The sequence below is a fragment of the Suricata suricatta genome, chromosome 17 (assembly GCF_006229205.1).
Source record: "Suricata suricatta isolate VVHF042 chromosome 17, meerkat_22Aug2017_6uvM2_HiC, whole genome shotgun sequence".
Lineage (NCBI taxonomy): Eukaryota > Metazoa > Chordata > Mammalia > Carnivora > Herpestidae > Suricata > Suricata suricatta.
The window spans coordinates 58,515,715-58,541,300 of record NC_043716.1 but is presented as its reverse complement, the minus strand read 5'-3'; the positions used below and the strand labels follow the sequence as shown (position 1 = coordinate 58,541,300).

At 53.3% G+C, this 25,586-nt stretch overlaps 3 protein-coding genes and 1 long non-coding RNA gene across 11 annotated transcripts in view; 2 read left to right on the top strand and 2 right to left on the bottom strand.

Moving 5' to 3' along the window:
* The window catches only part of OGFOD3 (2-oxoglutarate and iron dependent oxygenase domain containing 3), a 19,787-nt gene extending 19,725 nt beyond the window's left edge, over window positions 1-62 (bottom strand). Inside the window, exon 1 of the mRNA XM_029926964.1 lies at window positions 45-62. The gene's annotated coding sequence lies outside the window, so the exon portion shown is untranslated. The remainder of the gene's footprint in view (window positions 1-44) is intronic.
* On the top strand, window positions 30-18,803 carry HEXD (hexosaminidase D). 7 transcript variants are annotated; one of them, XM_029926956.1, is made up of 15 exons: window positions 32-249; window positions 693-805; window positions 1,117-1,157; window positions 2,472-2,610; window positions 7,347-7,456; window positions 9,526-9,613; window positions 13,414-13,578; window positions 14,059-14,242; window positions 15,050-15,121; window positions 15,472-15,667; window positions 16,144-16,226; window positions 17,229-17,307; window positions 17,383-17,484; window positions 17,607-17,754; window positions 18,399-18,803. In XM_029926956.1, exons 4-15 carry the CDS (start codon window positions 2,512-2,514, stop codon window positions 18,744-18,746), a joined length of 1,674 nt encoding a protein of 557 aa, XP_029782816.1. In that variant the 5' UTR covers window positions 32-249; window positions 693-805; window positions 1,117-1,157; window positions 2,472-2,511; the 3' UTR covers window positions 18,747-18,803. The 7 variants fall into 7 exon arrangements, with proteins under 7 accessions (XP_029782820.1, XP_029782816.1, XP_029782815.1 ...); XM_029926955.1 differs by having other exon boundaries at window positions 658-805; XM_029926958.1 differs by having other exon boundaries at window positions 658-805; window positions 17,665-17,754; window positions 18,399-18,685.
* A 158-nt stretch (window positions 18,804-18,961) lies between these two features.
* On the bottom strand, window positions 18,962-24,713 carry LOC115281559 (cytochrome b-245 chaperone 1). Of its 2 annotated transcripts, none has more exons than XM_029926965.1 (7): window positions 24,467-24,713; window positions 23,556-23,679; window positions 22,493-22,534; window positions 21,836-21,909; window positions 21,080-21,176; window positions 20,462-20,606; window positions 18,962-20,145 (listed from the first exon to the last, which is right to left on the bottom strand). In XM_029926965.1, the coding sequence occupies exons 2-7, from the start codon at window positions 23,638-23,640 to the stop codon at window positions 19,845-19,847; spliced, it is 744 nt and encodes a 247-aa protein (XP_029782825.1). In that variant the 5' UTR covers window positions 23,641-23,679; window positions 24,467-24,713; the 3' UTR covers window positions 18,962-19,844. The 2 variants fall into 2 exon arrangements, with proteins under 2 accessions (XP_029782825.1, XP_029782826.1); XM_029926966.1 differs by having other exon boundaries at window positions 19,897-20,113; window positions 24,467-24,703.
* Window positions 24,684-25,254, top strand: LOC115281560. The gene is made up of 2 exons (XR_003904376.1): window positions 24,684-24,717; window positions 24,981-25,254. It is a non-coding gene; the product is annotated as an uncharacterized LOC115281560 (long non-coding RNA).
* The last annotated feature ends 332 nt before the right edge of the window (window positions 25,255-25,586 follow it).

The window sequence follows — 25,586 nt, the reverse complement described above, 5'->3', positions numbered from 1 at the left end:
GCCCCGAGCCCGGGACGAGAGCCGCGAGGGGAAGCGCGAAGCCGGCGCGGCCTGGGACGCAGAGCGACGCGCTCGGCCGTCGACCCCGAGCCTGGTGACCAGGCCCGAGCAATCGGAGGCCGAACGCCGAGCAGGGCGGGGCGCAGCGCGGACCTGGGCGCGCACCTCGCAGGGCACCCCACCCAACCGCGCTCCCCGCCCGCTTCTCGGTCCTCCGAACCCCCGGAGCCTCAGAGCCTGCAAGCTGCAGTGCGTCCTCGCCCGCCTTGCGCGCCCTCGTACCAGGGTCTCCAGGCCCTTCTCAGAGATCTTCAAGCCTTTCTCTCGACGTCTCTGGGCCATTCTCTCGGGGTCTTTGGGCACCCTCTCTTCAGGGCCCTCCTCCGGGGTCTTCAAGCCCTCTTCTCGGGGTCTCTGGACACCCTCCCTCTCAGGACCCTCCTCCCAGGGTCTCAGGGTCCTCCTGCCAGGGTCACAGGGCTCCTTTTGAGGATCTCTACGCCCTTGGTCTCCAAGCCCTTAAGGAGGCGGGGAAGGGGGCGGGGGAGGCACCTTCCAGCCCTTCTCCCAGGGTCTCCGTCCCCTTCCCTGGGGTCTGCGCCACACATGGGGGTGCTGGGACTAGCTGGTGCTCAGTACACGCGTATCTCCCCCCAGGCCCTGCTGGTTTGCAGCCTTCCGTGTCCCCACAGAGCCCTGGTCCCGTGGACGAGAAGCAGCATCTCAAGCAGCCCCGTCGGCACACCTGATTCGGAAGAACCCGGTTACCAGCGAGGTTCTTTCGTGGAGATTGAGTCTGGAGAAGGTGAGCAGCCTACTGACACCGGAAAAGAGCATGTTCACACCGCCCCTGGCCTGAGAGAGGTCTGCCCGACGCTCCCGAGACGGGAGCAGAGTGCAGCTCGGGGGGCCATTCAGGGGCTCTTGGTGACTTAACCCGCCAGCCATCAGCGCCAGGTGCACACCCACCAGTGAGTCTGACAAGTGACATTCTGCCCATTCTGTCTTTGGAATAATCTCATTTCTGTAGACTTCATGCAGGAGGGACTCGGAGCCAAGAGAGTAGCACACGCTTCACAAGACGAAACACTGACTTCTCCCGCTCTTTTCCCTTAGATTTTGCAGAGACTTCACGCTAAACGCCGCATCTGTCTCAGGTGAGCGGTCTGCACTCGGTTACCTCGGCGTTGCAGGGGCAGGAGCTGGGTTTCTCTAGGCCGTGGGGGGTCTGCCCAGCACCAGTGCACACTCCTCAGCCTGGCAGTGTTTAAGTGTGTTCCCTGGAAAATAGATTTGGTTTGTATGATTTTAAATAATTCAACTTTAAAAGCAGTTTTCAGAATGCTTGTTCACAAAACTCATTCCCTGGCAACTGGTAACTTAGGTAATTGCCTCAAAGATTTTGTCATTGAGATTGTTTTGAATATAATTTCTTTTTTAAAAAATTCAAACGGGTTTCTGTTGCATCTATTTTATTCTACCTGCTTTATAATAGATTTTTTTATGTGGGTTTTTTTTTTTTTTTTTTTGAGAGACAAAGAGAGACAGCGCAAGCAGGGGAGGGTCGGAGAGAGAGAGAGAGATAGAATCTGAAGCAGGCTCCAGGCTCCGAGCTGTCACACAGAGCCTGATGCAGAGCTCAAACCCACGAACCGTGAGATCATGACCTGAGCCAAAGCCGGACGTTTAACCAACTGAGCCACCCAGGCGCCCCTGTAATAGATTTCTTAAGCTCAGGGTTTTATGAATCCTTGCACCAAATGGGTAGTTTGAATTGCTGAACTGTAAAAATGACCAATATGCAAAGATGTTCTTTCACATGTTGCATCTAATCTTTTGTGCTGTTGTAATAACAGGAAAAAGATTTCAGTTTTTCCCAACAACTTCACTATCTTCCTGTACTTTAATGTGAATGAATCAGCCTAATATACTGTGGTTCATCCACTTTACAAATTATCCATGGGGTATTTTAAGTCCTAGACAGTTTTCTCTGAGACTTAAATTTTACAGTTTCTTCCTCCATATAACCAAGTTTACTTGGGCTCTAGAAAAATTATTTTTAAGGCTCTTCAAAGTAAAATAAAACTGAGGATAAGTTTTCTACAGAAACATCCTACTATAGGGCCTGAGAAATGTTTAGACATACCTGCCTGTTTTCCCTGGCATGGTACGTACAGCTTAAAACAATCTTTGAAACAAAATTAATTCGTGGTCACTTGTGTTATGACAGCTCATAGCCGTCTTGTAAGGAAACCAGTGCTGTCCTATCTTAGAGGCAGACCACAATCAAGTGGCAGGGGTCCCTTTATTTGAACATGAGGTAGATTTCTTGATTCATTTTCATGTTGGTAAAATGACTTTACTCTGAGTAGATAGAGCAAACCAGGGCATGTCAGAATGCAAACACAAAGTACAGGGGCAAGGGCAAGAAGGAGCCTCTGCCCATTCCTAACTTTGAATTTCTCCACTAGGAAGAAGTGCCCAGACCAGAGATTTTTGTCATATGACTTCATGACAAATAGTGAAATGTCAGGTTCTTCACCGTTTAAGATGCGATTAGTTCATCTGGACCTTAAAGGAGCTCCACCAAAGGTCTCCTACCTCTCCGAGGTGAGAGTCCCTTTCCCTCTAGTCACTCTCCCTTGCCTTGGCTTTGGTCTTCAATGTAGTGAAGAGTGTTCTGTAGAAATGTGTGCTGAGAGCACAACCACAGGGTTCTAGGCTGCGCCATGATGTTGGCAGCACCATAGGTTTTGAGTTTTCCCCAAATCCCTTTGTAAAACTGAGCAACTAGGAGAGCAAAAGGAGGCGGGGGGTGGGGCAACAAAAGACCTCTTTGCTGTGGGCTGAATTGTGTCCCCCCCAAAAGGTACGTTCAAATCCTAACCACTCATACCTGTGAGTGTGACCACATTTGGAAATAGGGTCTTTGCAGTTATAATTGACGGTAAGATGAGGCCATGCTGGGGTGGGGTGGCCCTAATCCAGTGAGTGATGTTCTTAAAAGAAGAGAGAAATGTAGACGCCAGACACGCTGTGAAGATAGAGACAGAGATCAGAGGGATGCATCTACAAGCCAAGGAATGCCAGGACTGCCAGAGACTCCAGAAGCTGGAAGAGACAAGGAAGGGTTCTTCCTCCTTAGAGCCTTCAGAGAGGGCACCACCCTGCCCACACCTTGATTTTTTATTTCTGACTCCTAGAACTTGGAGAGATTAAATTCCCATTGCATTAAGCCACCCAGTTTGTGGTAATTTGTTACAGTAACCCTAGAAAATTAATACCTTCTTCAACAAAAGTAGGTGTGAGGTGTCCCCATGAATCCCAAAACACAAGTGGGGTAGCTGAACCTCAAACAGCATAACACCCATGTCGGGTCAGTAAGCAGGCAGGTGGTGATGGAGGACTGAGGAAGAAATTCTGACAGGGCCAAGACCAGAGAAGCCAGAAAATTGCCCCGCAAGTACAAGTGCTTCGTGAGAGAGGAACTCAGGAGAGGTTTCACTGGCTGTAACTTGAGAGTGAGTGCAGAAAGACTCAGAAGATGCTGGAGAGGCCCAAGGCTCTCAGAAATACCTTTGAGAAACTTCTAGAAAGACAGAGCCCCATATCAAAGACACAGTGTTGGGAAGAGAATCCATAGTGAGCTGGGCAGGAACATTGAAAGTGGAACAGAAAAGATTCCTACACCTGGCGAAGGGATGCAGAGACCAAGCGCTATAGAAGTGGCTACATGGAGCCTAGAACTCCTAATTCTTGTAACCAGAATGGGAGCCCTGGACCCACCCTCAGACAAGAACCTGCTCTTAGGGGCGCCTGGGGCCCTCAGGTTGTTAAGCATCTGACTCTTGGTTTTGGTTCAGGTCATGACCTCATGGTTTGTGAGTTCGAGCCCTGCATTGGGCTCCATGCTAATGGCATGGAGCCTGCTTGGGATTCTCTCTCTCTCCCTCTCTCTGCCCCTCCCCCACTTACACTGTCTCTCTCAAAATAAACTTTAAAAAAAAAAGATTAAAAAAAAGAAACTGTTCTTAAAATATAAGAAAACACATTTAATTTAAACATGAGTAGCAGTGGAGTACCTGGGTGGCTCAGTCGGGTCAGCATCTGACTATTGATTTCAGCTCAGGTCATGATCCCAGGATTCTGGGATTGAGCCCTGTGTCGGGCTCTGCGCTGAACATGGAGGATGCTTAAGGTTCTTTCATTTTCTCCCTCTGCCCCTCTCCCTTGCTCGTGCTCACTCTCTCTCTCTCTCTCAAATTAAAAAAATATTTTTCTTTAAATAAAAACATGAGTAGCAGAAAAGAATTGTAGTTAAATATCCTACAAAGGCATTAAAAGAAAAAAGAGAATTGTGATCTCGGTAACACTGTAATGACAAACGTGCACCAGGAAGATGCAACCACAAAGCAGATGAAGCTGTATGTAATATTTTAAAGTGAGGTAAAAGATATTAAGAAAATGATAGAAGCTATGAGTAAACAGTGTAAATCAGAGGTAGAAAAGCCCAGCAACTGACAGCCAGACAGAAGGGAGTGGAGCAACTGCTTACCAGGCTCAGGAATGAGTTATAGAGAAAACAAAGTTAGAAACAGAGACTGAACTGGAAGAACAGAAGTGAGCAGACACCATAGAAAGTGTACTCTTGGGAATTAAATAAGGAAACAGAAGATGTCACACGTGAAGAGATAAAAAGAGTTGTGACAAATTGATAAATACGGAAGATAAGCAAAGAAGGCCCAAGTCCCCTCAGCTGGAGCCCCTGCTGCCATACCCTGCCACTGGGGGGCCGCCTTCCCCGAACTTGGAGGCTTCACAGGCAAGTCATCATTCCTTACGTGTCCGTGGGCTGGTGGACAGCTCTGCTGGTCCACCCAGGGCTCCCTCCTGTGTTCGCAGTCCCCTGAGAACTAGGAATGCCAGACCGTCCCACATGCCTTACACGTCCAGCAGTTAGTGCTGGCTGTCCGCTGGACCCCTCGTTTCTCCTCCTCCACGTGGGTGCCTGGCCTCACAGAGGCCATCTGCACGGTGGTCACAGGGCAGTGTTTAGGCGCCAGAATTGCAAGCCATCCTGGGCCTAGTGTGACTCTTGGTAAAGCAAGTCTGAGTCAGCCCAGATTCACCACTGGGGATAGACACCACCTTCTGATAAGGAAGATGCTGTATTGTAGCCATGCTCAACAGTCCTCAGAGAAGGGAACCAAAGCAGTGCTGTAGGACAAATGCTCAGAAACTGTAATTCAAAAATGCTTTTGTGAACTTAAAGAATACTTGGGTCTGCATGTGGAAAGGGCACACCGTACACCTAGGATGATAGACACTAAGGCATCTTTTGGTAAACATATCAGACTAAAGAAAATGAAAATGAACAACTCCTTTGGGCACACAGGAAAAAGGCCCACGTTCTATATGAGGGAAGGAAAATCCAGTTGGCATCAGATATTTGACAGCAACATTTTATGACAGAAGACAAGGAAGGAACATATTTAAGATACTTAGGAAAATCAAACATGACTCAAGACATTGTATCCAACCGAAGTGGTCTTCATGGTATGAAAGCTACAGACCAGCTATCGTAAACATCCAGGAGAACCTACTGAAGAAGAACCACCAACTGCATCAGCGTCAGGGCTGGAGTCACCAAATAATTGCTGAGAGAAAATGCTGCCTTAAGGGCAGTGTTCCAGCCATGTGACATGAGGAATGACATAATAGGAAAGTCACCACCTCACGGTTCCTTCGGTACGCACTAGGTAATGTCAGTGGTGGTTGAAACCACTGGGCAGAAGTTCAAGGCATGGGTCTTGCTGATGCCCCTGAACCCACTGATCTGCCTGACATCACTCCAGTGGAGCAGCCAGATTTGTGACTTCTAGAAACTTCTATGAAGCACTTTGCCAAAAGAATGAAACCTGGATCTAACCTCACCTTCATGTCTAACCACCAGCATACACAAGAACAGGAAATAGCAAACACACTAAAGGACATCTTAAGAATACCATCCATCAAATCCAAAATTTGGGAAATCATGCAAAATAAGGGACTCCATTTCCTCAACAAATAAGATTCAAATTAAAAAAAAACAAAGGGTACCGTTAAAAATCAGAGAAGCTTTAAAAAATCTGTTCAAGCAGTGCAGTGTGGGTGTTGACTGGGCTCAGTGAAGCCACGTGCAAAAAGATTCTAGACACAGGAAGGTCTAAACTGGGAGATATTAAAGAATGGTTTGGTTCGGTGGCATAACGGTGTGGTGATGCTTCTGTGAAAAGTCTTTGTCGGATATACATGCTGAAGTGTTTTCAGGTGAAGAGTTGTGTTGTCTGGGATTTGCTTAGAAACACTCCAGTTAGAAAAGTGGAGATTCGGTGAAATGATTTTGAGTCTTGATGGCAGACGCAGGGGCCTGGTATGCCCCATGTGTGCATTCTTGTGCAACTTACAGCGAAGCCCTTCACCCCAGCCCTGTGCCGGTGCTGGACGGAGTGTGCGCTGGGGACACCTGGGCCACCCGACCCCACAGCCTCCCCACCACTCACAACACAGAGGATCACCACCCACCCCGATGGTCAGGTGGCTGCAGTGATCAGATGCCCACAGCACACTAAGAAGGAAACTGGAAGCAAAGATGCTGGGGGAAATGGAAAATACTGAGACTGTTATGTTTCGTATCCACATGCCTGAGTTGCGTAGCTCTTTCCTTTCCACAGTCTGTCTGCCTCTCTTTGTAATCCGGAGTCAACTACTGATTATGAACTTTCTACAGTTAAGTTTTAGCCCCGGTTCCTTTCCTCCTTCCTCCCAGCTGCATCCAAATGTCCCCACACTTGTGGAGAAAGAAAGCTTGATAGACACATCAACAGGAGTGTTACAATCTTGTGAAACCTGCAGTGACCGTCACCCCAGGAGGGACTGCTATTTCAGATAACTGCAGGATCCCTCCAGTAGTGCCCCAATTTGTTCTTTTCCACCCCACCCTTGACCTAGGACCAGAAGGATATCTCAGTTCTGTGTATGGTAGACGTGAACTAGTCCTGAAAATCCTTGAGGATAGGAATTCATACCCTTTGAAATAAAGGTAGAGGAGGAGGTGGGAACCATCTCCTGCCACGCCCTCAGCCCCTCGCTGTCCGCAGGTTGAGCTGCTCTGTGTCCAGTGAAGCCTTGCTGTGGTAGAGTTTGATTTGGTGTAATACAAAGCATGCATTCTGGTTAAACGTTTCCAGGAAAAATGTGAGTGTCAAGTATAACCCATGTCTACAGGCAGGAAGTCAGACCGCACATGGCACGTCTGTCACCTTCCTTCAGATAGTTGCTTCCTCACAGCATCCCTGTTCCCCCAGGTCTTTCCTTTGTTCCATGCCCTGGGCGCCAATGGGCTGCTCCTTGAGTATGAAGACATGTTTCCCTACGAGGGCCACCTGAGGCTGCTGAGGGCCAAGCACGCATACAGGTATCCCCAGCCACAGAGGAAGTGGCTGTGTGGGGCTGCCCGGAGGTGTGGGCAGGGCAGGCAAGGGGTTGGCAGTGGTGGGGCAGCCGCTTCTGACTTTTAAACTCATGTCTTAGTTACGAAAATAAAACACATTCACTGAAGAGAATTTGGAAACATTTAGGGAGAGGGTGGAGGATTAGGGGAGGTGAGGACAGGGAAGGGGATGCTGCTCTTTAAGGCCATAGTTGTGCCCCTCATTGGGAAGGCAAAGATTAAAGGGGAGGGGTCAGAATCCATAAAAGCAGATATGCGGTTGTGGGTACACCTTGCTGGGCTTTAGCGTTATGGTGTCCATTTTATTATTTTTTTTTAATGTTCATTTTTGAGAGAGAGGGAGACAGAGGATCTGAGGCAGGCTCTGTGCTGCCAGAAAATAGCCCAATGTGGAGCTCAAACTCCCAAACCATGAGGTCATGACCTGAGCCAAAGTTGGACGCTAAACGGACTGAGCCACCCAGGCGCTCTAGAGTTATGGCATCCATGTAAATCAAAAACAACCCAAAAGGAAAATGAGCAAAGGATATTAACGGACAGTTCTCCCAAAAAGAAATTAAAATGTCCAGTAAGCACATGATCGTAATAAAGTAACTTAAAACAAGTGAAACACCATTTTGGCTATCCAATTGGTAAAACTTTTTAAAAAGTTCTAATACTCTGTGTTCACAAGGGCGAGAAAAAGCAAACCTCCCACTGGTGGGCTCTGAAGCACCCCAGTGTTCTGGAGGGAGGTTTGGCTGGATGTCAGAACTGCCCAAAATGTCCGTGCCCCATGTGCGTGTCCAGAGTGTTAATATTGCAGTGAGGTGTCTTTTTACACTACTTGTTTCTCCTTGTAAAATGAACACCTTTTGTTCATTTGGTTTGTTTTTCTAAGTGGAAAAAGTGCTGGGGTACCTGTGAAGCTTGAAAAAGGTCTACTTAAAAGCAGTAGATCCATAGAACTGATTAAGAAATGGTTCAAACACATACAGAAATCACTTTCTTTTTGAGATAACTTGATGAATGACAACTGGTAACGCGGTGGGCAGCCAGCCCTTCCCGAGTGCTGCCCTCACCACCTGGAACATTCTTGCCCTCAGCTGTGTTCACGGATGGACGCTAACCCCCACCGGGCTGAGTCTCTCCACTGCAACCTTCAGGCTCTTTTTTCTTTCCTCTATTAAAGGGGTCGCCAGCTCTTCTATAAAGGGCCAACAGTCAATATTTTAGGCTGTGCAGTCCACCTGGTCTGTGTTACAGCTATTTGTGGGGCACAAGCAGACAGCCATGGATGATAACATAAATGGGTGAGCATGGCTGTGTTCCAATAAATCTTTACTTGTGGGCACTGAACCATGAATTTCACATAATTTTTACATGTCTTACAATATTATTCTTCTTTTGATTTTTCTCAACCACTTTAAACTACAGAAACCACTCTTAGGTCATGGGATGCATGAAAACAGGCAGGCAGATTTGTCCGCCAGCCCACGTCCCATCCCTGCTCTAGAATAGAACTCCTAGTTTCTTGTAAAATGGCTTGCTTCTTATAGTTTGGGTAAGAATAGCAGGTGAAAAGCAAATTGTTATTTGAGAACATATTGGAACATTATGTTCCAAAATTGTAGAGTGGGAGCCCTCTCTGAAACCTTAGGCATATCTTTTGTACTTTTTGGGACAGTGACCATACTAGCTTCCCCAGGAAAGTCCCCCTGAAGCCTCACAGGGGAGAGGGAATATAAACAGGAACATGAGTGTGTGAGCATGGGCTAGAGTGTGAACAGGAGGTGGTGTGAATAAGAGCAGGAGTGTGAATGGGAGCTCTTGTGTGAACAGGCGGTGGTGTGAGCTGGGGTGGGAGTGTGAACAGGAGATGGAGTGAGCAGGGGCAGGAGTGTGAACAGGAGGTGGAGCAAGCATGGGCGGAGTGTGAACAGGACATGGAGTGAATAAGAGCTGGTGTGTGACTAGGTGGTGGTGGTGTGAATAAGAGGTGGAGTGTGAACAGGATGTGGTGTGAACCTCTCTGGTTATCTTTGTCTCTCTAGCCCCCCTGAAATCAAAGAGATCCTGCATCTGGCTACACTGAATGAGCTAGAGGTCATTCCATTGGTGCAGACATTTGGACACATGGAGGTAAGTAGCAAGAACACAGGTTACCTGGTACCCAGGTATGGGGCTAGGGGGTACACAGGCATGGAGCAGCTCTCTTGGAAGCCCCTGCCCTGCAAATGACCAGAGAACACAGAGCTTTAGATCAAGGCAACTTTGTCCAAGGAATGGTGGGAAAGAGCCCGTGGGGATGCTTGATTCCCATGGAGCCTTGAGGGCTGAGTTTTTTGCTTTTTGACTTATAGTCATCATTCAATACAGAAAATATTTCCCAAAGCTCTTGTGTGATCTTTGGAAATATTTTTCATATCTGTATCAAGAATGAAAAACAAATTAAACACTTAGTGGCTACAGGTTCCATTTTTTCCTTCTAAACAGATGCACGTGCTAGACCTTGGGCAGCCCTTCCCTTCCCGCACTGAGTGCCAGTGTCTCCCCCGCCCAGGCCTCTGGCCTTCCTGCCTGAGGCTCCCTGATGTGCTCTCTGTGCTCCTGTCTTCCTGCCACTAGGGGCCACGGCCCACAGAGCATCTGCACAGCCCCACTGTCCTCCAAGTCACTAAATGCAGCAAAGGGTTCTAGTCCCTCTTACTTGCCCTCGGGCTTTGTGTGGCCCCAGCTGCTCCCTCCCAGACCCCATGCTGTCCCGGCCCCCCACTTCGGGCTGTGACACTGCTCCTGCCAGCAGCATGCTGTCCTGTAGCTGCCGCAGGATGTGGCGTCCCCACAGCTCCTCTCGAAACCCTCCCTCCTCACCTCACACGCACTCTAGACAATGCAGTGTCCACGCCTGCCTCCGTGACCCCCAGACCCAGTCTCCTCTGCCCTGCTCAGCACCCCTCACACCCCTGCACTTCAGGCCATCATGTGCTTTTGCTACTCAGGCTCTTGAGTCGGCCCCCACTACCCCTGTGTCCACCCTTGTGGGAACTACTGCCTGGCCTGCTCCCAGGGCCCCAGCAGTGCCCTCTGCCCTTTTCCCCCAGTCATTCCAGAGCACAGGCTGGCCCTCCACCCCACTCCTCAAGGGGCTCTCAGTGCATTTGCTGCCGGGGCCCCAGGCGACTTAAGAGGACGGAAGCGTGCTCTCTCTGTGCCGGAGGCCACAAGTCCGAAGTTAAGTTGTCCTTGGGCTGGTTCCTCCTGGAGGAGGACCTTTCCCTGTGTTTATGTGCCATCGGGACATCGTCTTTGTGACATAACTGTACAAGTATTTGCACATTCTCTGAACTGTTGAGTTTTTAACATTCTCTGGACATTCGGGATACAAATCTGTTGTTCGATGTGTGATTTGCAAGTTATGTTCCCCCAATCTGTACTTTGTCTCCATGTCCTAGTGTGTCTGTCTCAAAGAGCAAAAGTCTCTTAATTTTGATGGGTCCAGCTTCTCAGTTTTGCCCTGATGGCTCGTACTTTTGGTGTCATTTCTAAGAATCCTGCCAATCACTAGGTCATGAAGTTTTTTCCTGTTTCCTTCTAAAATTCAACATTTGCACACTTTTCACTTGCTGTTATGGTCCGTATTGAGTTAATTCTTGTGTAAGGCGTGAGGTGTAGGGTGAGGCTCACTGTTTTTTGCACCTAGCACGTGACCCTGTGACACAGACGGCTGGTCACGCTGACACCACCAAGTGAAGGATTATCCTTTCTTCAGAATTTGGAATTTAGAATTATCTTGGTACCTGTGTCAAAAACCCGTCGACGTTGTTTGTGGGCCTTTTCTGAACCATCCTCTTTTGCTGATCCACGCATCTGTCGCTTTGTCGAGACCACCTCAATTTGATGATTGTAGACCTATTGTGTCGTACATAAAATCAGGTAACAAGATTCCTCCAATTTTATTCTTCTTTCTCAGAGTTGCTTTGCTTCTCCATATGTATTTTATTCTTAAAAAATGTTTATTTATTTTGAGAAAGAGCAGGTGGGGGAGGGGCAGAAAGAGAATCCCCAGAAGGCTCCACGCTGCTGCCAGCAGAGCTCAACGTGGGGATTGATCCCACCAACCATGAGATCGTGGCCTGAGCTCAAACCAAGAGTTGGATGCTCAACTGACCGAGCCACCCAGGCCCCTCCTCATGCTTCTCCATATATGTGTTAGACTAAGTTTATCTGTATGCCTGTAAGAAACCTTGCTGGGATTTTTACTGAAATTGTATTAAATCTGTAAGTGAACTTGGTGGGGGGAATTACCTCTACTCTGTTGAGTTTTCCAATCTGTGAACAGGCTATGCCAGCCTTTCCTTATGTTGTTATTTCCCTAAGTTTTTCTTTTCTTGATGCTCCAATACTTCCTGTTTACATTTTCCCTACTGTAGCAGATGGGTTAGGACTGCTAGGTCTGGGTTTCTTTGCATTTATCCTGCTTGGAGTTTGCTGGGCTACTTGGAACTGTAAATTATTTTCATCACTTTTGTGAAGTTTTGGGCCATGTCCTCAAGTATTTCTGTGTCCCTTCTCTCCCCTCCACCAGGGCTCCTTTCACACATGCGTTAGTGCGCCTGACGCCATCGCACGGGCCTCTGAGTCTCTTCATTCTCCCCACCGTTTCTCTCTGTTGTTGAGCTTGAGGAATCCCTGTTGGTCTGTCCTCCCAGTCCCTGTTTCTTCTGACATTTCACATCTTCTGTGGAGCCCATGGGATGGATTTTCATTTTTCATTATTATAGATTAATTCTGGGAACATTTTCATAATGGTTTCTTAAAGTAATTGATAAATCTGACATCTGGGCCCACACCAGTATTCGTTTCTCTCAGTTGGCTTTTTCCCTGAGTCTGGGTTCCACTTTCTAGTTTATTTGCACATCTCATGATTTTTGCTTGAAAATTGGATGTTTCAGATAATGTTATAGAGAATCTGACTTTTCCCCCTGTAAGTGGTTGTAAATTGTCTGGATTTAATCTGCAGGGCCTGGCTCTCTGGCTCTGTGGTTACTGATGCCTCTGTTGTTTTTCGGTGTTTGTTTGTTTGTTTATGTTTGTTTATTTTTGAGAGAGAAACAGAACATGAGCGGGGGAGGGGCAGAGAGAGAGGGAGACACAGAATCTGAACCAGGTTCCAGGCTCTGAGCTGTCAGCACAGAGCCTGACGTGGGGCTTGAACTCACAAACTATAAGGTCATCACCTGAGCCAAAGTCAGACACTTAACTGACTGAGCCACCCAGGTGCCCCATAGTTTTTTATTCTAACTTAACGTGTATTTTTGGCCTGGCTTCCTAGGGACCACCCCTCTGACTTTCTGGCTGGTGTCAGGCAGCGGTGATAGCTTGAGCTGTCAGGACCCGCCTTGTGCTGCAGGGGCTGGAGCTCTGGGGGTTCCGCCAGCCCCCTGCCTTGGCCACGTGTGTGTGCGGCCCTCGTTTCTACAGTCACGCATCACGTTTCTGGTTGGTGATAGCCCGCCCCCAGGAGGACCACAGAGTGTGGGAGAGTTTGCTGCGTTCATGGACGGTGACCCGAGGAGGTCTGTGCACAGCCAGCCCGGGAGGTTAGGGGCGGCCGCAGACTGTTCTTACCACAGCACTCGCAGCTGTTGAGACAGACACGTCTAGGTCTATTCAGCTTTGGCTCGCGTCCAGAGCCCTGAAATGGCTGTTTTGACCTGTTTCTTTCCTGCACTTGGGGAAGGGTGTGCCGACGTCTGCCCGGCACCGTACTGAGTAGCCTATGCAACCTGACTCTTGAGTTCTTCCCCTGGCCCACGTAGACTGGGTGGAAAGAGGGGCTCCGCCTGGCCTGCCAGTGCCCTGTTGGGGACCTGGAGCAGGCCCTGCCTGTGACTCCGCAGGGTGGCCAGCGTCTGTCACCTCCTGTCATCTCTCCACAGTTTGTGCTGAAGCATGAGGCTCTCGCTCACCTCCGAGAAGTGGCACTTTTCCCTAACACCCTGAACCCCCACGAGGCAGAGTCCCTGGCTCTGGTGGGAGCCATGATCAGCCAGGTCATGGAGCTGCACCCGGGCGCCCGGTGGCTCCACGTCGGCTGCGACGAGGTGGGTCTTTTGATGCTTCTTCCGCCTGAGCCCCTGCTCCTGGTCCCACCTTGTGGGTGATTCTTTTACATACAAAAATAGTCCACGTACCAAAGGATGAAGGATAAAGTGAGGGCATCCCTTCCAGCTGACCTGTGACCTCTGTGGGCAGAGCCATGGAGCCGGACGAGGGATGGGCTGTGGCCTGAGATGGCCGTGCTGTCCTCACCCCCAGCAGGGGCAGAGCCAGCCCCTATGTTCCTTATATACTCGTTGGCTGGCAGACACTCAGGTTATCTCTGCCCCAGGCTGCTGTGAACGTGCAGAGGAAATCTTGAGTGGAAGTTAGGTCTCGGTGAAGAAGGAGAGCCCCCTTCACCAGCCCCTCCCCACACGCAGCTGCCTGAGAGCCCGTCAGACACGGCATGAGCGCGGTCTGGCCCAGATGTGTTTGTGTGAGGCCAGGCAATCCAGAGGCAGACTGGAGGTGTTTCCTTCCAGGTGTATTACCTTGGAGAGGGTGAGACCTCAAGGCGGTGGCTGCAACAGGAACATAACACCAAAGCAAGACTCTGTCTGTCCCACATGAAGGCCGTGGCCTGCCATGTGCTGGCCCGGCACCCCACTACAACGCCACTGGTGTGGGACGACATGCTGCGGGCCATCCCTGAGGACCAACTCTCAGGTCTGCAGGCGCGTGCCCCAGGCCAGGGGCTCCCAGGACCCCGGCTGCTGGGGGCGGGGGGAGCACTGTGGGACCCCTGCCCCGAAGCGCTCTCTCCAGCACTTCTCAACCTCCTAGAGCCACATTCTAGACTTTCTTATACCCAAGTGTCATTCCCCCGGAAGGCATTTTAGTATTATAGGCATACAAAGGGATGAATTTGAACAGAGAACAGCCATGGGGCTCTAATGGGGGACGAGGACGAGGGCAAAAGGTCCCACTGGGCCTTGCGTGTCGGATGCCTCTGACCTCCTCAGCCCCACACAACCCTGTTGCCAGCCCTGCGGGGGCCACGGCCCAGGCTCTGGGATGAGACAGAGACCCACCCTGTGTTCCACTCATGGCCCTGGCCGCTGCCCCCTGCTTCTGTAGGGCTAGGGGTGTGTCCATGGTAGCCCCTCCCCAGATGTGGCTACTCGGGTTCTCACTAGGATTAATTAGAATTAATCCACGTAGCAATGTGTTCCTACTGCACTGAGCCTGCGCCCCCACCGTCACGTGCAGACAGAGCCTTTCCCCCTCGTAGGAGGTTCTGGGATGCCCAGACTTGGGCTCACTGTTTACAAAACTCCCAGAGTCCTGTCATTTCCGAAGCTGGCCAGCTTCATGGTTGCGACATTTACTGTCAAAAACTCAGCTGTTTCGAGTCTGTTCTTAAAACCCACGCTCCCGAAACAAGAGAGCCTGTGCTCCACTGTGATGCCAGGACTGTGGGCTGCAGGGATGTGTCCAGACAGGCCTCAGCTCACAGCCTCTCTCCACCCCCAGCATCAGGGGTGCCACAGCTGGTAGAGCCCGTGCTCTGGGACTACGGGGCCGATCTGGACATCCACGGCAAAGGTCAGTAACCTGGCTGCAGCCTCTGAGACCCTGGAGCCCTGGCAGCCCAGCTGGGGACACTTGGGGTCCTCGGGCACGTGGTTCACCAGAATCCCTCGAACTGCCTCAGCTTTCCCTCAGGCCCCTCCCCACATGAGCCCTGGGAGCCCCCTGGCACAAATCCTGTCGTGGCTCATGCCAGGATAGCCTGCTCTCTGGTATTTTCCCAGCATTTCTTCTCTCACTGAGATGTAAGCCTGTCCAGTTGTGGGCTCCTCCCAGTTTCTCGTCTGGACAAGTATAGTGTCTTGGCTCGGCAACCACAGCTCCTTGGGACCTGGGCCAGTCACACCCCTCACTTTCTCGCTTAGGCCTTCTCATGGAAAAGTACCGGAAGTGTGGTTTTCTCCGGCTGTGGGCTGCCAGTGCCTTCAAGGGGGCCACGGGGGCGAGCCAGGCCCTGACCCCCATCGAGCACCACCTCAGGAACAATGTACAGTGGCTGCAGGTGGCAGCCAGCGTGCCTGCGGACATGCTGCAGGGCATCGTCCTGACCGGCTGGCAGAGGTGAGGCTGCACAGGCCCTGGGGGAGCTTTTGGGCTGACCTCCCGGGAGGGTCGAAGGAGCGCTGCTACCTGGGACAGACCACCCTCCTTGGCCCGTCCAGTCTGGGCCTCAGGCAGAGGGGAGTAGCCTGGGCACCTTGCACCCCCGACGGCTGTCCCCCAGACTCTGCAGAGAGGCCACTCTGCACCATGGGCAGCCCCACCTCCAGGGGCCACGTGACTTGTCTTGCATATAGCAGGCATGGGGACAGATTTTGGCTCTTTGGGGATTTCACCTCATTTCAAAAGTGGAGCTGCATGTGAACCCCTGGTCCTGGCCGAGCCTGGGAGGGCAGGCACTGTGGGCCCCTGGAGAGTGTTAAGCCCCAGTCAGGGCCTCCTGGGTGGGAGGTCTCCAGAGGCAGCAGCCAACCCTGTCCCATGTGCAGGGGATAGTGTGCAAGCAGGAGCTGAGCACCCTTCTCCCTTGTACTTAGGTATGACCACTTCTCCGTCCTGTGCGAGTTGCTGCCTGTGGGAATCCCGTCCCTGGCCATCTGTCTGCAGTTGCTCCTACACGGTACGATCCCCTGCTCCTCCTAGGTGGCAGGAGGGCAGGAGGCACAGAGCAGAGAGTGCCTGATGCCAACTGTGTCTCCTTGGGGTCTGGACTGTGGTGTTTCACACCAGCAGAGGGAGGCTCAGCCACCTCACCCCCGCCCTGCTGCCCCCAGACACAGAGCCTGTGAAGGACCTCACCATGGGTGAGGTACAGAAAATGACTCTGCCTTCACTGCCTAAATTCACCGAGTGCCCAGTGCTGGCTCCAGCACTCCCTACTTTGGCAGAGACGAGGACTCACAGGGGGCAGGGAACCGTGTGCACCTGAACCACAGGACTGCTGGTGCAGAAAGGCGAGGGAGGCATTGGGGAAAGCAGGGCCTGGCTCCCCTCATGTGCAGGCTGCCTGCGGCAGGAAAAGCACAGACACTGACCCTCTGCTCTACTCGATGCCTTCTGAAGCGTTAGTTGTGAACCGTTGAGAGGAAGGTGCAGGGACACCCCAGAGGACACCCACGTCCACACTGGGTGCTGGCTTCGGCCTTCCTTCTCCGTGGAGCCCTGAGCCCTCTGCCCTCTGTGGATATAGGACCGGCCTCCTGCCCTCCCAGCTGCCCCTGCACCGGCAGCATATGTCCCCCCACACTGCCAAGGAGCCTGGCCCACAGTGGCACCTGCAGGCCCCTCTGGGGGCTGCTCCATGTATGAGAAACCATACCTGCCAGCTGCCGTGTGCATCCAGGACACCATGGGGGTGCCGGCAGCACAGCTAGCAGTCTCCCGAGTGGCACTGCTGCTCTTGATCTTCTGTGTTCTCATTTCTAACATACTGAGCCTGTTTTCAAGTGTTTAATAAGAAGCCGTGGGCCCACCCATCCCTGAGGTCTCCTTGGGGCTGGCACTTGCACTTTGGCCTCCTTGGCCACTTTGCCTGCCACCAGGCCAGCACCATGGCACAGGGCCCCTGCCTCTCTCTCCTCCAGAGGCCCCTTCAAACACCTCCATCTGTGGTCGGTTGTAGGAGGCTTTGTGGAAGACATTAAAGCAAGAGTGGAGAACTTTCTCGGGATCTCGAGCCTAGAAATAACTGATTTTACGAGGTAATCTGCCCACCCCCAGCCCTCCCTCTGCTCACATTCTGTGGACCCATCTCAGCACGGTGGCTCTCCATGCAGCGAGGGGGCTGGCTCCTTCCCTGGCAGCGACATCCTGGCCCTCATCACACACGTCACCCTCCACCTGCGCAGCTCCGTGGATGCACTGCTGGAGAGGGACAGGTGAGCACTGCCCACGGGCCAGGGTGAGGGTGGCCCATCCTGCACGAAGACTTTCTGGGGAGAAGCAGCTGTCTAAAATGTCTACCAGACTCCTAAGTTGTTTTAAAAGTATTACATTACAGCCCCCCTGAGGCCGAGCCGTTAGCCACAGTGGGTCTGCCTGTGCGGGTCTGCCCGCAGGTACGTGACCGGCTGGTTCAGCCCCTACCACCGCAGGCGGAAGCTCATCCACCCGGTCATGGTCCAGCACATCCAGCCTCAGGCGCTCAGGTAGCCTCCCCGCTCCCGGCGGTGCCCACTCCCAGGGCTGTGTGTTCTCTGCCGCCTGATGACAGCTTTCTGTGGCTACTGGCTTTGAACTAAGATGAGCTTTGTAGGCATCACAGCTGTGAATTCCAAGGTGAATGGGCTTCGCTGACTCTGCTGTGCTTTGAGTTAGAGAGGCTAGGGCACTGAATGCCCCAGGCAGGGTCCAGGGCTCATCAGGGAGCCAGACCTGCTGGGGACCAGTCCTGGCCTTCCTGCTGCCGCATGCATCCCAGTCCCCCGGCACTGTGGGGAGAGGGTCCTAGCCAGCCAGCCCCCCTCTTGCTGGGCCCCCGGTGCTCTCCTGGCTCGCAGCACTGAGCTGAGGCCAATGCAGTGTCCACAGAGGGTAAGATGCTGTCATAAAGAGAAGCCCTGTGAGCCAGGGCATTGCGGTAGCATTCCAGTTTCAGATGTGAAAATGGGGCAGTCACCCATTTATCCCCAACAACCCGGTGAGGTGGGCACTAATAGCCTTGGTTTAGGGACGGGTAAACTGAGGCACAGAACCGTACCAACCTGTAGGGTGGTTGGGAATGTGAATATAGTGCACAGGCTGTGGGTTGTCACCCAGAGGTGCCCAGCTCACCACCGGCTGTGGTCCTCAGCCTCCTGGCCAGGTGGAGCACCTTGGTGCAGGAGCTGGAGGCCGCCCTGCATCGTGTCTTCTACCCGGACGCTGTGGAAGAGTGGCTGGAGGAGAACGCGAGGCCCAGCTTGCGGCGGCTGCAGGCTTTGGTGCAGGACCTCAGGGAAGCAGCCGGCACTGGCCCCAGCCCGCACTCGGGTCAGGACCCCTGAGGGAAGGGGCTGAGCCTGAGCCGTCCGCTGGGGCAGCAGCCCTGTCCCGCCCAGCACCCAGACCACCGGCCACAGGCAGCACCCCCAGCGCAGATGGTCATCATTGGAAGGACCAGTGGAAAACGCCCAGGAGGAGGCACACTGGGGCCTGCTGACTGGTCTGCGTGTGGAATGTCAGTTCTTTTGAAATAAAAGGAGAGTGAAAGCTAGAACTGCTGTGGGTCTGGCTGGCTGCAGTCAGGCCTGAACAGGAGTTCCGAGTCCCTCCTCACCCTGGGGGCCCAGCAAGGAGAGGGGGAAGAGCTGGCCAATCAGACCCCTCCACAGCTCAGAGCATCTACCGTCTGGTGATGAACATACCACACACCCATTATGGCATTTCATACTTTATTTTAGAAAAAGACTTTGATTTGACCACTTAAAAACCTAACTTTGGTTTGTATAAATGACCACATCCCCAACTTAGGGCTAGTTGGCGGCCGCCACTGAAAAGGGGGAGGGTCTCGTTTCTCTTGCTTCCTAGAAACTGCTGTCCTCACTCACCCAGGGCCTGGGGACACTGTGGTGCTGTGTCCTGACCATTCCTAGACACAGCCTCCTGAGTGCCTGCTCAAAGGTACCCTCGCCGCCCTGGGCCCCACTGAGGGACAGCTGTGGAGCCAGCCCACTTCCTGCTTGGGTTCAAGAAGCCAGGACCCGATTCCTAAGGGAGATGCCCTCATTTAGGCCCACCGTGAAGCCAGGAGAGTCTCTTCTAGACCAGCAGGTTTTGCCTAGGCTGAGGCCTTCCCTGCCCTGTGACAGCCCAACTGCGGTCCTGGCTGGAGACTGCAGTCTGTGAGCTGGGGAGGCCTCGGGTATGGCTGCAGTGCACACAGCCAGACAGGACCCTAGGCCCTGCAGACCCTGGGCAAGGACCACTCTAATCAGTGAGGACATCCAGCCAGGGAAGGGAGGTTGCATGTAGGGCGTGCTGGGATTCCTGGGGACAACACGCCAGCGTGGGCATCCTCACAGCCTGACCCAGCTTCTGGCCCTGCGCTTGCCTGCTGTACCGGGGGCTTGAACAGCTGGGAGGAGCCAGTGCTGGCAAACCTCCCTCCCCCCCGCTGGGAATCCTGGGCATCCTTCCCATTCCAGAGACCTGGTCCCCATGCTGCCCAGGCTGGAGCCATCTGATGCCAGGAAGCAGCAGATCTGAGGCTCAGGTCCTCCCTGGACACCTTGAAGCCTGCAGAGAAAGAAGGTCCAGCCTATGGTTTGTTCAGAGGATGGAAGCAAGCAGCAGGAACAGTGGAGGGTCCCACCTGGGGCTGCCAGGGGCACAGCCAGGAGCTGGAGGAAGACTTGCTGCTGGTCCCTGAGGCTGCCACCAGAACCAAGGCCAGGGCTCTGTGGTCATCAGCTCTGGCGCCCTGGGCCATCAGCCTCACTGTCGCTGCTCTGAGACAGCTCCACGGGGCTCTCAAGGCGGTGCAGCTCCAGGAAGGTTGCAATAAGCTTGGCGATGGCTTCCACGTCACTGGGCCAGGCAACAGGAGGAGGGCTGAGTTACTGTGGCAGACATATCAGCCACCCTGCAGCGGCCAGAAAGACCACGCCCATCTCCTGCCAGACCACCCTGGCAGGGTGGTCTCCTGGACATGGTGCCTTCTGTTCTGGTCCCAGCCCTCAAGTGACCCGAGCCCAGCCCCTTGTCCTTTCAGAGACCCTTCTGTCCCTTTGGGGACTCCCAATATTCCTCTAGCAGCAAGGATAGGACATGTTTCCCCAAGTCCTCTCCCTGTGCCCTGCCATGCTGGGCAGTCCACTATGAGGGCCACCTGACAGAGGTGAGGGGCATAGTCTCTCCTGCCCACAGCTTGCTTACCTGTGGTGGCCCATGACGGCACTCTGGGTGAGGGGGTGAGAGAAGCCCGTCGCAAGCCGCAGCACCACCACGTAGCCCTTCCCAAAATAGCGAACCTTCTCCTCCTCCACGTTCACGTCCCGGATATCATTCAGCAGGACCACCACTGTGGGGAGCTGGTCAGTATCTGCATTCTGCCCCCTTGCTGCCTGCCCCTCTTGCCTGTGTGCTGGGCACATCCACTTTGGGGCTACTGTACAGACCCTCGTCACGGGTCAGTGACCACAGTGCAGGGCTGGGCCACTAGCGTTGTCTGGGCATGTAGCACTTCCGTCCCCCTAAAAAGTGCCTGTGCCCTAAGAGCATGAGGAAGGAGCTAAGCTCTGTTGCCATCTTTCTGCTTCATCTTCCCCCAACTGCTGAAAAATGCCTTCCTGGTCCCTTAATGGCAGGCCACTGAGCTGGGGGAAATGTCTGGGGGCACCCTGTGTCCATAAGCCAGGACACAACCCCAGTCACTGAATGGCCAGATTGGAGCCATCCCATTCCAAGGCCTCAGCCTGGTCTCTGTCCCCTTCACACCCTCGGACACCTGACCTCCTGCCACATCCTGGGTCCTATGCACTCTCCGCGCCTCACCTTGGTCATGACCAGCTCGGAAAAGAGTCAGCAGCTTCTTATACAAGCTGAATGTCTTCAGCACAACCTTCCCAGTGCTCTTGTTGAAGATTGCTTCCTGGAAAACCGACCAGAAGGTCATCACCCAGCTGCTGGCCTCTCTATGAGCCAGCCACATGCAAAACTTCCAGAGAGGGGCCCCAATCCACCAGAGCAGACACGAGGGAAGACACTCAGCTGAAAGGCAACCCTGCCGCCCAGTGCTCTGCCAAAGCCAAACACCTGCAGCCAGATGCTCTCGCGCTCCTGTCTGTTGGGAGCACGGGGCCGGTGCGTGTAGAGAAAAAGAGAGGCATCAAAGCAGGTGCTCTCTGCAAGCAAAAGAGAAGTACCGCGGCCGAGGTCATCAAACAGGCATGGAGGTCAAAGTTCAGAGATCAGAGAGCAACACTGGGTCGTGTGGTTCCTCCTGAAGGGGACTAAGGCACATGGGAGGTTGCTGGCCACCAAGGGAGACAGACATTGGCCACCACCAGAGTCCATCATTCTATTCTGTGCTATGGCAACACTCAAGAGTCAACATTTTGCTGGAAACAGTCATGATGAACTTTAGGAGAATAACAGCATCAGGACTGATCCCTCAGCCCAGCCAGGGGCCAAATCCTGCTAACCAGAAACCACTAAGCTAAAAGTTCAGGCCACAGAGACGCTCCTCCTGCTGTGATGCCTACACAGGGAAGCCCAGAGCAGAAACAGCTGAGCCTGTGCCAGCCTTACCTCCCAGTCCTCCAGGTTCTGCACGGCCACAAACAGGCAGCCCATGACATAGAAGAGCTTCCAGCCCAGCGCATCTGAGGAGCAAACAGGACGCAGCCAGGTGAGGGATGGCAGCAGAGGGGCGAAGGCCGACCCCCCCCCCCCCCCCCGCCACCATGGACACTGGGCAGGAGTGGTGTCTGGGACTAGCTGACTGCCCGTGCCTGCAAGGAACCCTGGCCCAGGATGGCTGAGCAGCTGTGTGTGCCCTCAGCTCTCCCTCCAGTGTCTACCAGAGACAGGAGTCAGTGCTGGCCAGTCTCTGCTGATTATGGTGTTGTCTATGACAGTGGAGGGCAAGAACTTCCAGAAGGGCTGCAAGTATGGCTCAGCCCACACCAGAACGTCAGGCCCCTACAAAAGAGCACCTTTTGGAGGAACATTTCATGACACAGGAAAATGCTCCAGATATAAGGGAAGAGCACAGACTTTGTGGGATAAGCATATCAGGAAAATTACACCAGTGCAGAGAGCTGGGGCTGCAGAGGCAGGGGCACTGGCAATGCCAAAGGTTATGCCTTGGTGGATCACAAATGGTTTTATTTCTTTTCTCTATTTCCTAAACAGCTGAAAAGGTTACTTTGCAGGGTGGGGGTGTGGAGTGATGAAGCACCTCACCTCCACTGTAGTAGGCAGCAGCTAGGCCAATCGACAAGATACCTGCAAAGAGAAAAGAAAAGAGGTGCCTCAGCATTGGGCCACCACCAGCCCAGAGTCCCCTCCTCCCAGGAGCCACAGGCCCAGATGAGCAGACCTTTCCAGGGACCAGGGATGGCTGCAGGCAGGGAGCAGGGAGGACAGAAGACCACCAGGCTCACGGGGGTGGGGGTGGGGGGGGCACACTGTATGTTAAATAACTAGAATTTAAGTAATTTTTTTTAAGTGAGGGAAACATCCAGAAATTTCACTCAGAAACATGGCAAATGACATTCACAGTGTTCCCTAGACATGCTTCTCTACTCAAGGTTCCATGGCTAATGAGGGAACCAGAGGAACCTGCCAACAGCATATTGGGAGGAACAAAAGCTGTATGTCAAGTTCACAACATGGCACATGAGGCAGAACAGGTAGAAGGCCACGTGCAGGGGGATGGGGAAGATGGACCAGAGACCGCTGCCAATGGCACAGCCATTTCATTCCTCACGCCTCGCATCCTGCCAACACAGCACAGCTGCCCTTCAGGTGCAGGACCCTCGGACAGATAGCGACAGGGACAGGAAAAACAGGAACAAACTGTGGCCCATCACGTGAGCCTGCGACATACACCTGCAAGCAGGTGTATGGAAGCACGTTAAAAGGGGAAGAACAATGGCTCTCAGCACGGATCCACTGCGCTGGTGAAGTCTGTGAGCCCGAGCTTAGGCCCGGCGGCTTAAGCCCGTAGTAATAAAGCCCTTTGCTTCTGCGTGTGTGGGGGAAAAATAAAGGGGGGGAGAGCAAGACCTCAGAAAAACATGCACAGCACAGCACAGCAGGAGCAGCTAAGTGATGAAAAAAGACAGGGCCAACCCGAATCCTCTAGAAAGGCATGCCCAGATGGTAAAGGCAAGGAAGATACAAAATAACACAATAATTGGTATACTTGGTGGTAATAGAACAAAGGAAGAACATTTTAGTTTCATTTTCATCTTTTTTTAAAGTTAGATTTTTAGCTTTTGGAGGAAAATAGGGAAATCCTTACCAACAAGCAGAGACCAGGACCTGATGCCTGGAGCCCTCTTCAAGTGGAGGCAGGAGCTGGTGCGTGACTCCACCTGCATGTACATCCCTGGACTGCGCGGGCACCACTCTCAACAGGAGACAGGCTGCGGATGGGCAGACAGACAGCTGGAGTCCTCCCGCCACTGCCTGCGCACAGGCGCCCAGCTCCTCCCCAGGAAGGAAGCCTGGGTACCAGTGGAACCAGTCAGCTTGTGCCCACAGGGGTCTCTGCAGCCCCCAGGTACCCTTTCTTGTGCACGGCCCTTCTCTTGTGCACGGACTGCACTGGGGCTACCTGCCCTGCTTAGACTCGCAGAGCGTCAACAAGCACCTGACCGCCACCTTCCCCACCCCACCACCACCACCAGCATGCATTTAAGCTTCTGAAACCGCAGCACAACCCACCAGCTCGCCCTCGTTTCCCTGTGCCGACCTCCACCAAAAAAGGGAACTTAAAGACTCTCGGCGGTCTGAGTCCGCCCTGGCAGACCTGGTGGCCGAGAAGGCCACTTTATGGTCCCCTCCGGCCGCTGGGACAACAGGCTACACAACAGAGAGTCAGGACGAGCACAAGCATCTGCTGAATGAATGCTGCGCCGAGCGGCCTGTCTTCCTGCCCTGCAGACCGCAGCGCCCGCAAAGCACTGCTCGAGGGACCCAGCTGTGGGTGGCTTTGCAGAAACTCCAGGAAAGTCAAATCAAACATCTGACAGTGAAGGGTGCATTCAATTGACACACCCGAGTCTTAAGTCTTGGTCTGCCACTGGGCTACCCCCGACCCCCACAGCCAGGCCCCGCGCGCTCGGCCCGCTTCCCGCAGCTCCAGGACGCCCCGGCACCCAGGCGTGGCCCGCCCGCACCGCCCGACGGTAGCCCGACTCCCGCGCCTACCAAGCGCAGGACCCAGCGGGCGCAGGGCCGGGACCTCAAGGCGTACAGCCAGCCGCCGACTTCCGAGGTCGGAGGTGGAGCGGTGGACTTCCGGACTGCCAGGGGCGGGGCGGGGCCGACTTCTGGACTGCCGGGAGCGGGCCGTACCGACTTCCGGGCTCGGGGGCGGGCTGTGGGTGGCTTCCGGACCTGGGGGCGGAGCGGCTGACTTCCGAACGGCCAGGGACCGGGCTGCCGACTTCCGTACTTTAGTGAGCCGGCGTCGCTGACTTCCGGGATTTGGGGGCGGGCTGTGGGTAATTTCTGGACTAACGGGGACCGAGCGTGGCGGCTGACTTCCGGACTGTTGGGAGCGGGAGTTGCCGACTTCCGCGGTTGGGGACGGCTTAGGTGGCTTCCGGACTTCCGAGGGCGGGGCGACCGATTTATGGGGTCCGTGGGTAGTTTCCAGACTGCCGGTGGCGCCGCGGGTCCGGGCGGCTGACTTCAAGCTTTCTGATTCCCCCACCTCCAGGCGGGAGAGGGAAAGGAGTGCCTTGGTAGCGTGCGTGTTGTGCAGGGGAAAGCTAGCAAATGCAGTCAGGAGGCATGTCGCTTATGCTGTTGACAGCCGCGTGCAACGGACGCCGCCCGACCTGGGGGTAACTGAGCCCTGGAAGGTGTGTGAATTATGCTTCAAAAAAGCCTCGCTCAAAATCTCGATAAAAAACGGTGTCTGAAGGTAATTAACAACAGATGTATTCAAACTATGGCAAAAAAAAACGGAAATAAATTTAATAACATCGAAGTAGAGCTAAAATTATTGCTCATGGGTTGAAAAGTTGTAAAAATTATTCTACTTTGATCTGTAGATATAATGTATCCTAGTAAGGTGTTAACCTTAAAAATAATACTGCCAGCTATATTCCCAGTAAAGATGGTATTATTTGAGAATAGCAGAGAATCCCAACCGAAGACCAGCTACACCAGAACCACAAGCAAGTCTCAGAACAGCACGTGGAGTCCCTTTTATGGCGGGGGGGGGGGGGGGGGGGGGGGGGCCGCTGTTGTAAACTAAACTGGGAGCTGGGAGTATAGTGGCTTCTCATTGGCTGAGCTGTGGCTGGAGCAGCAGGGAACC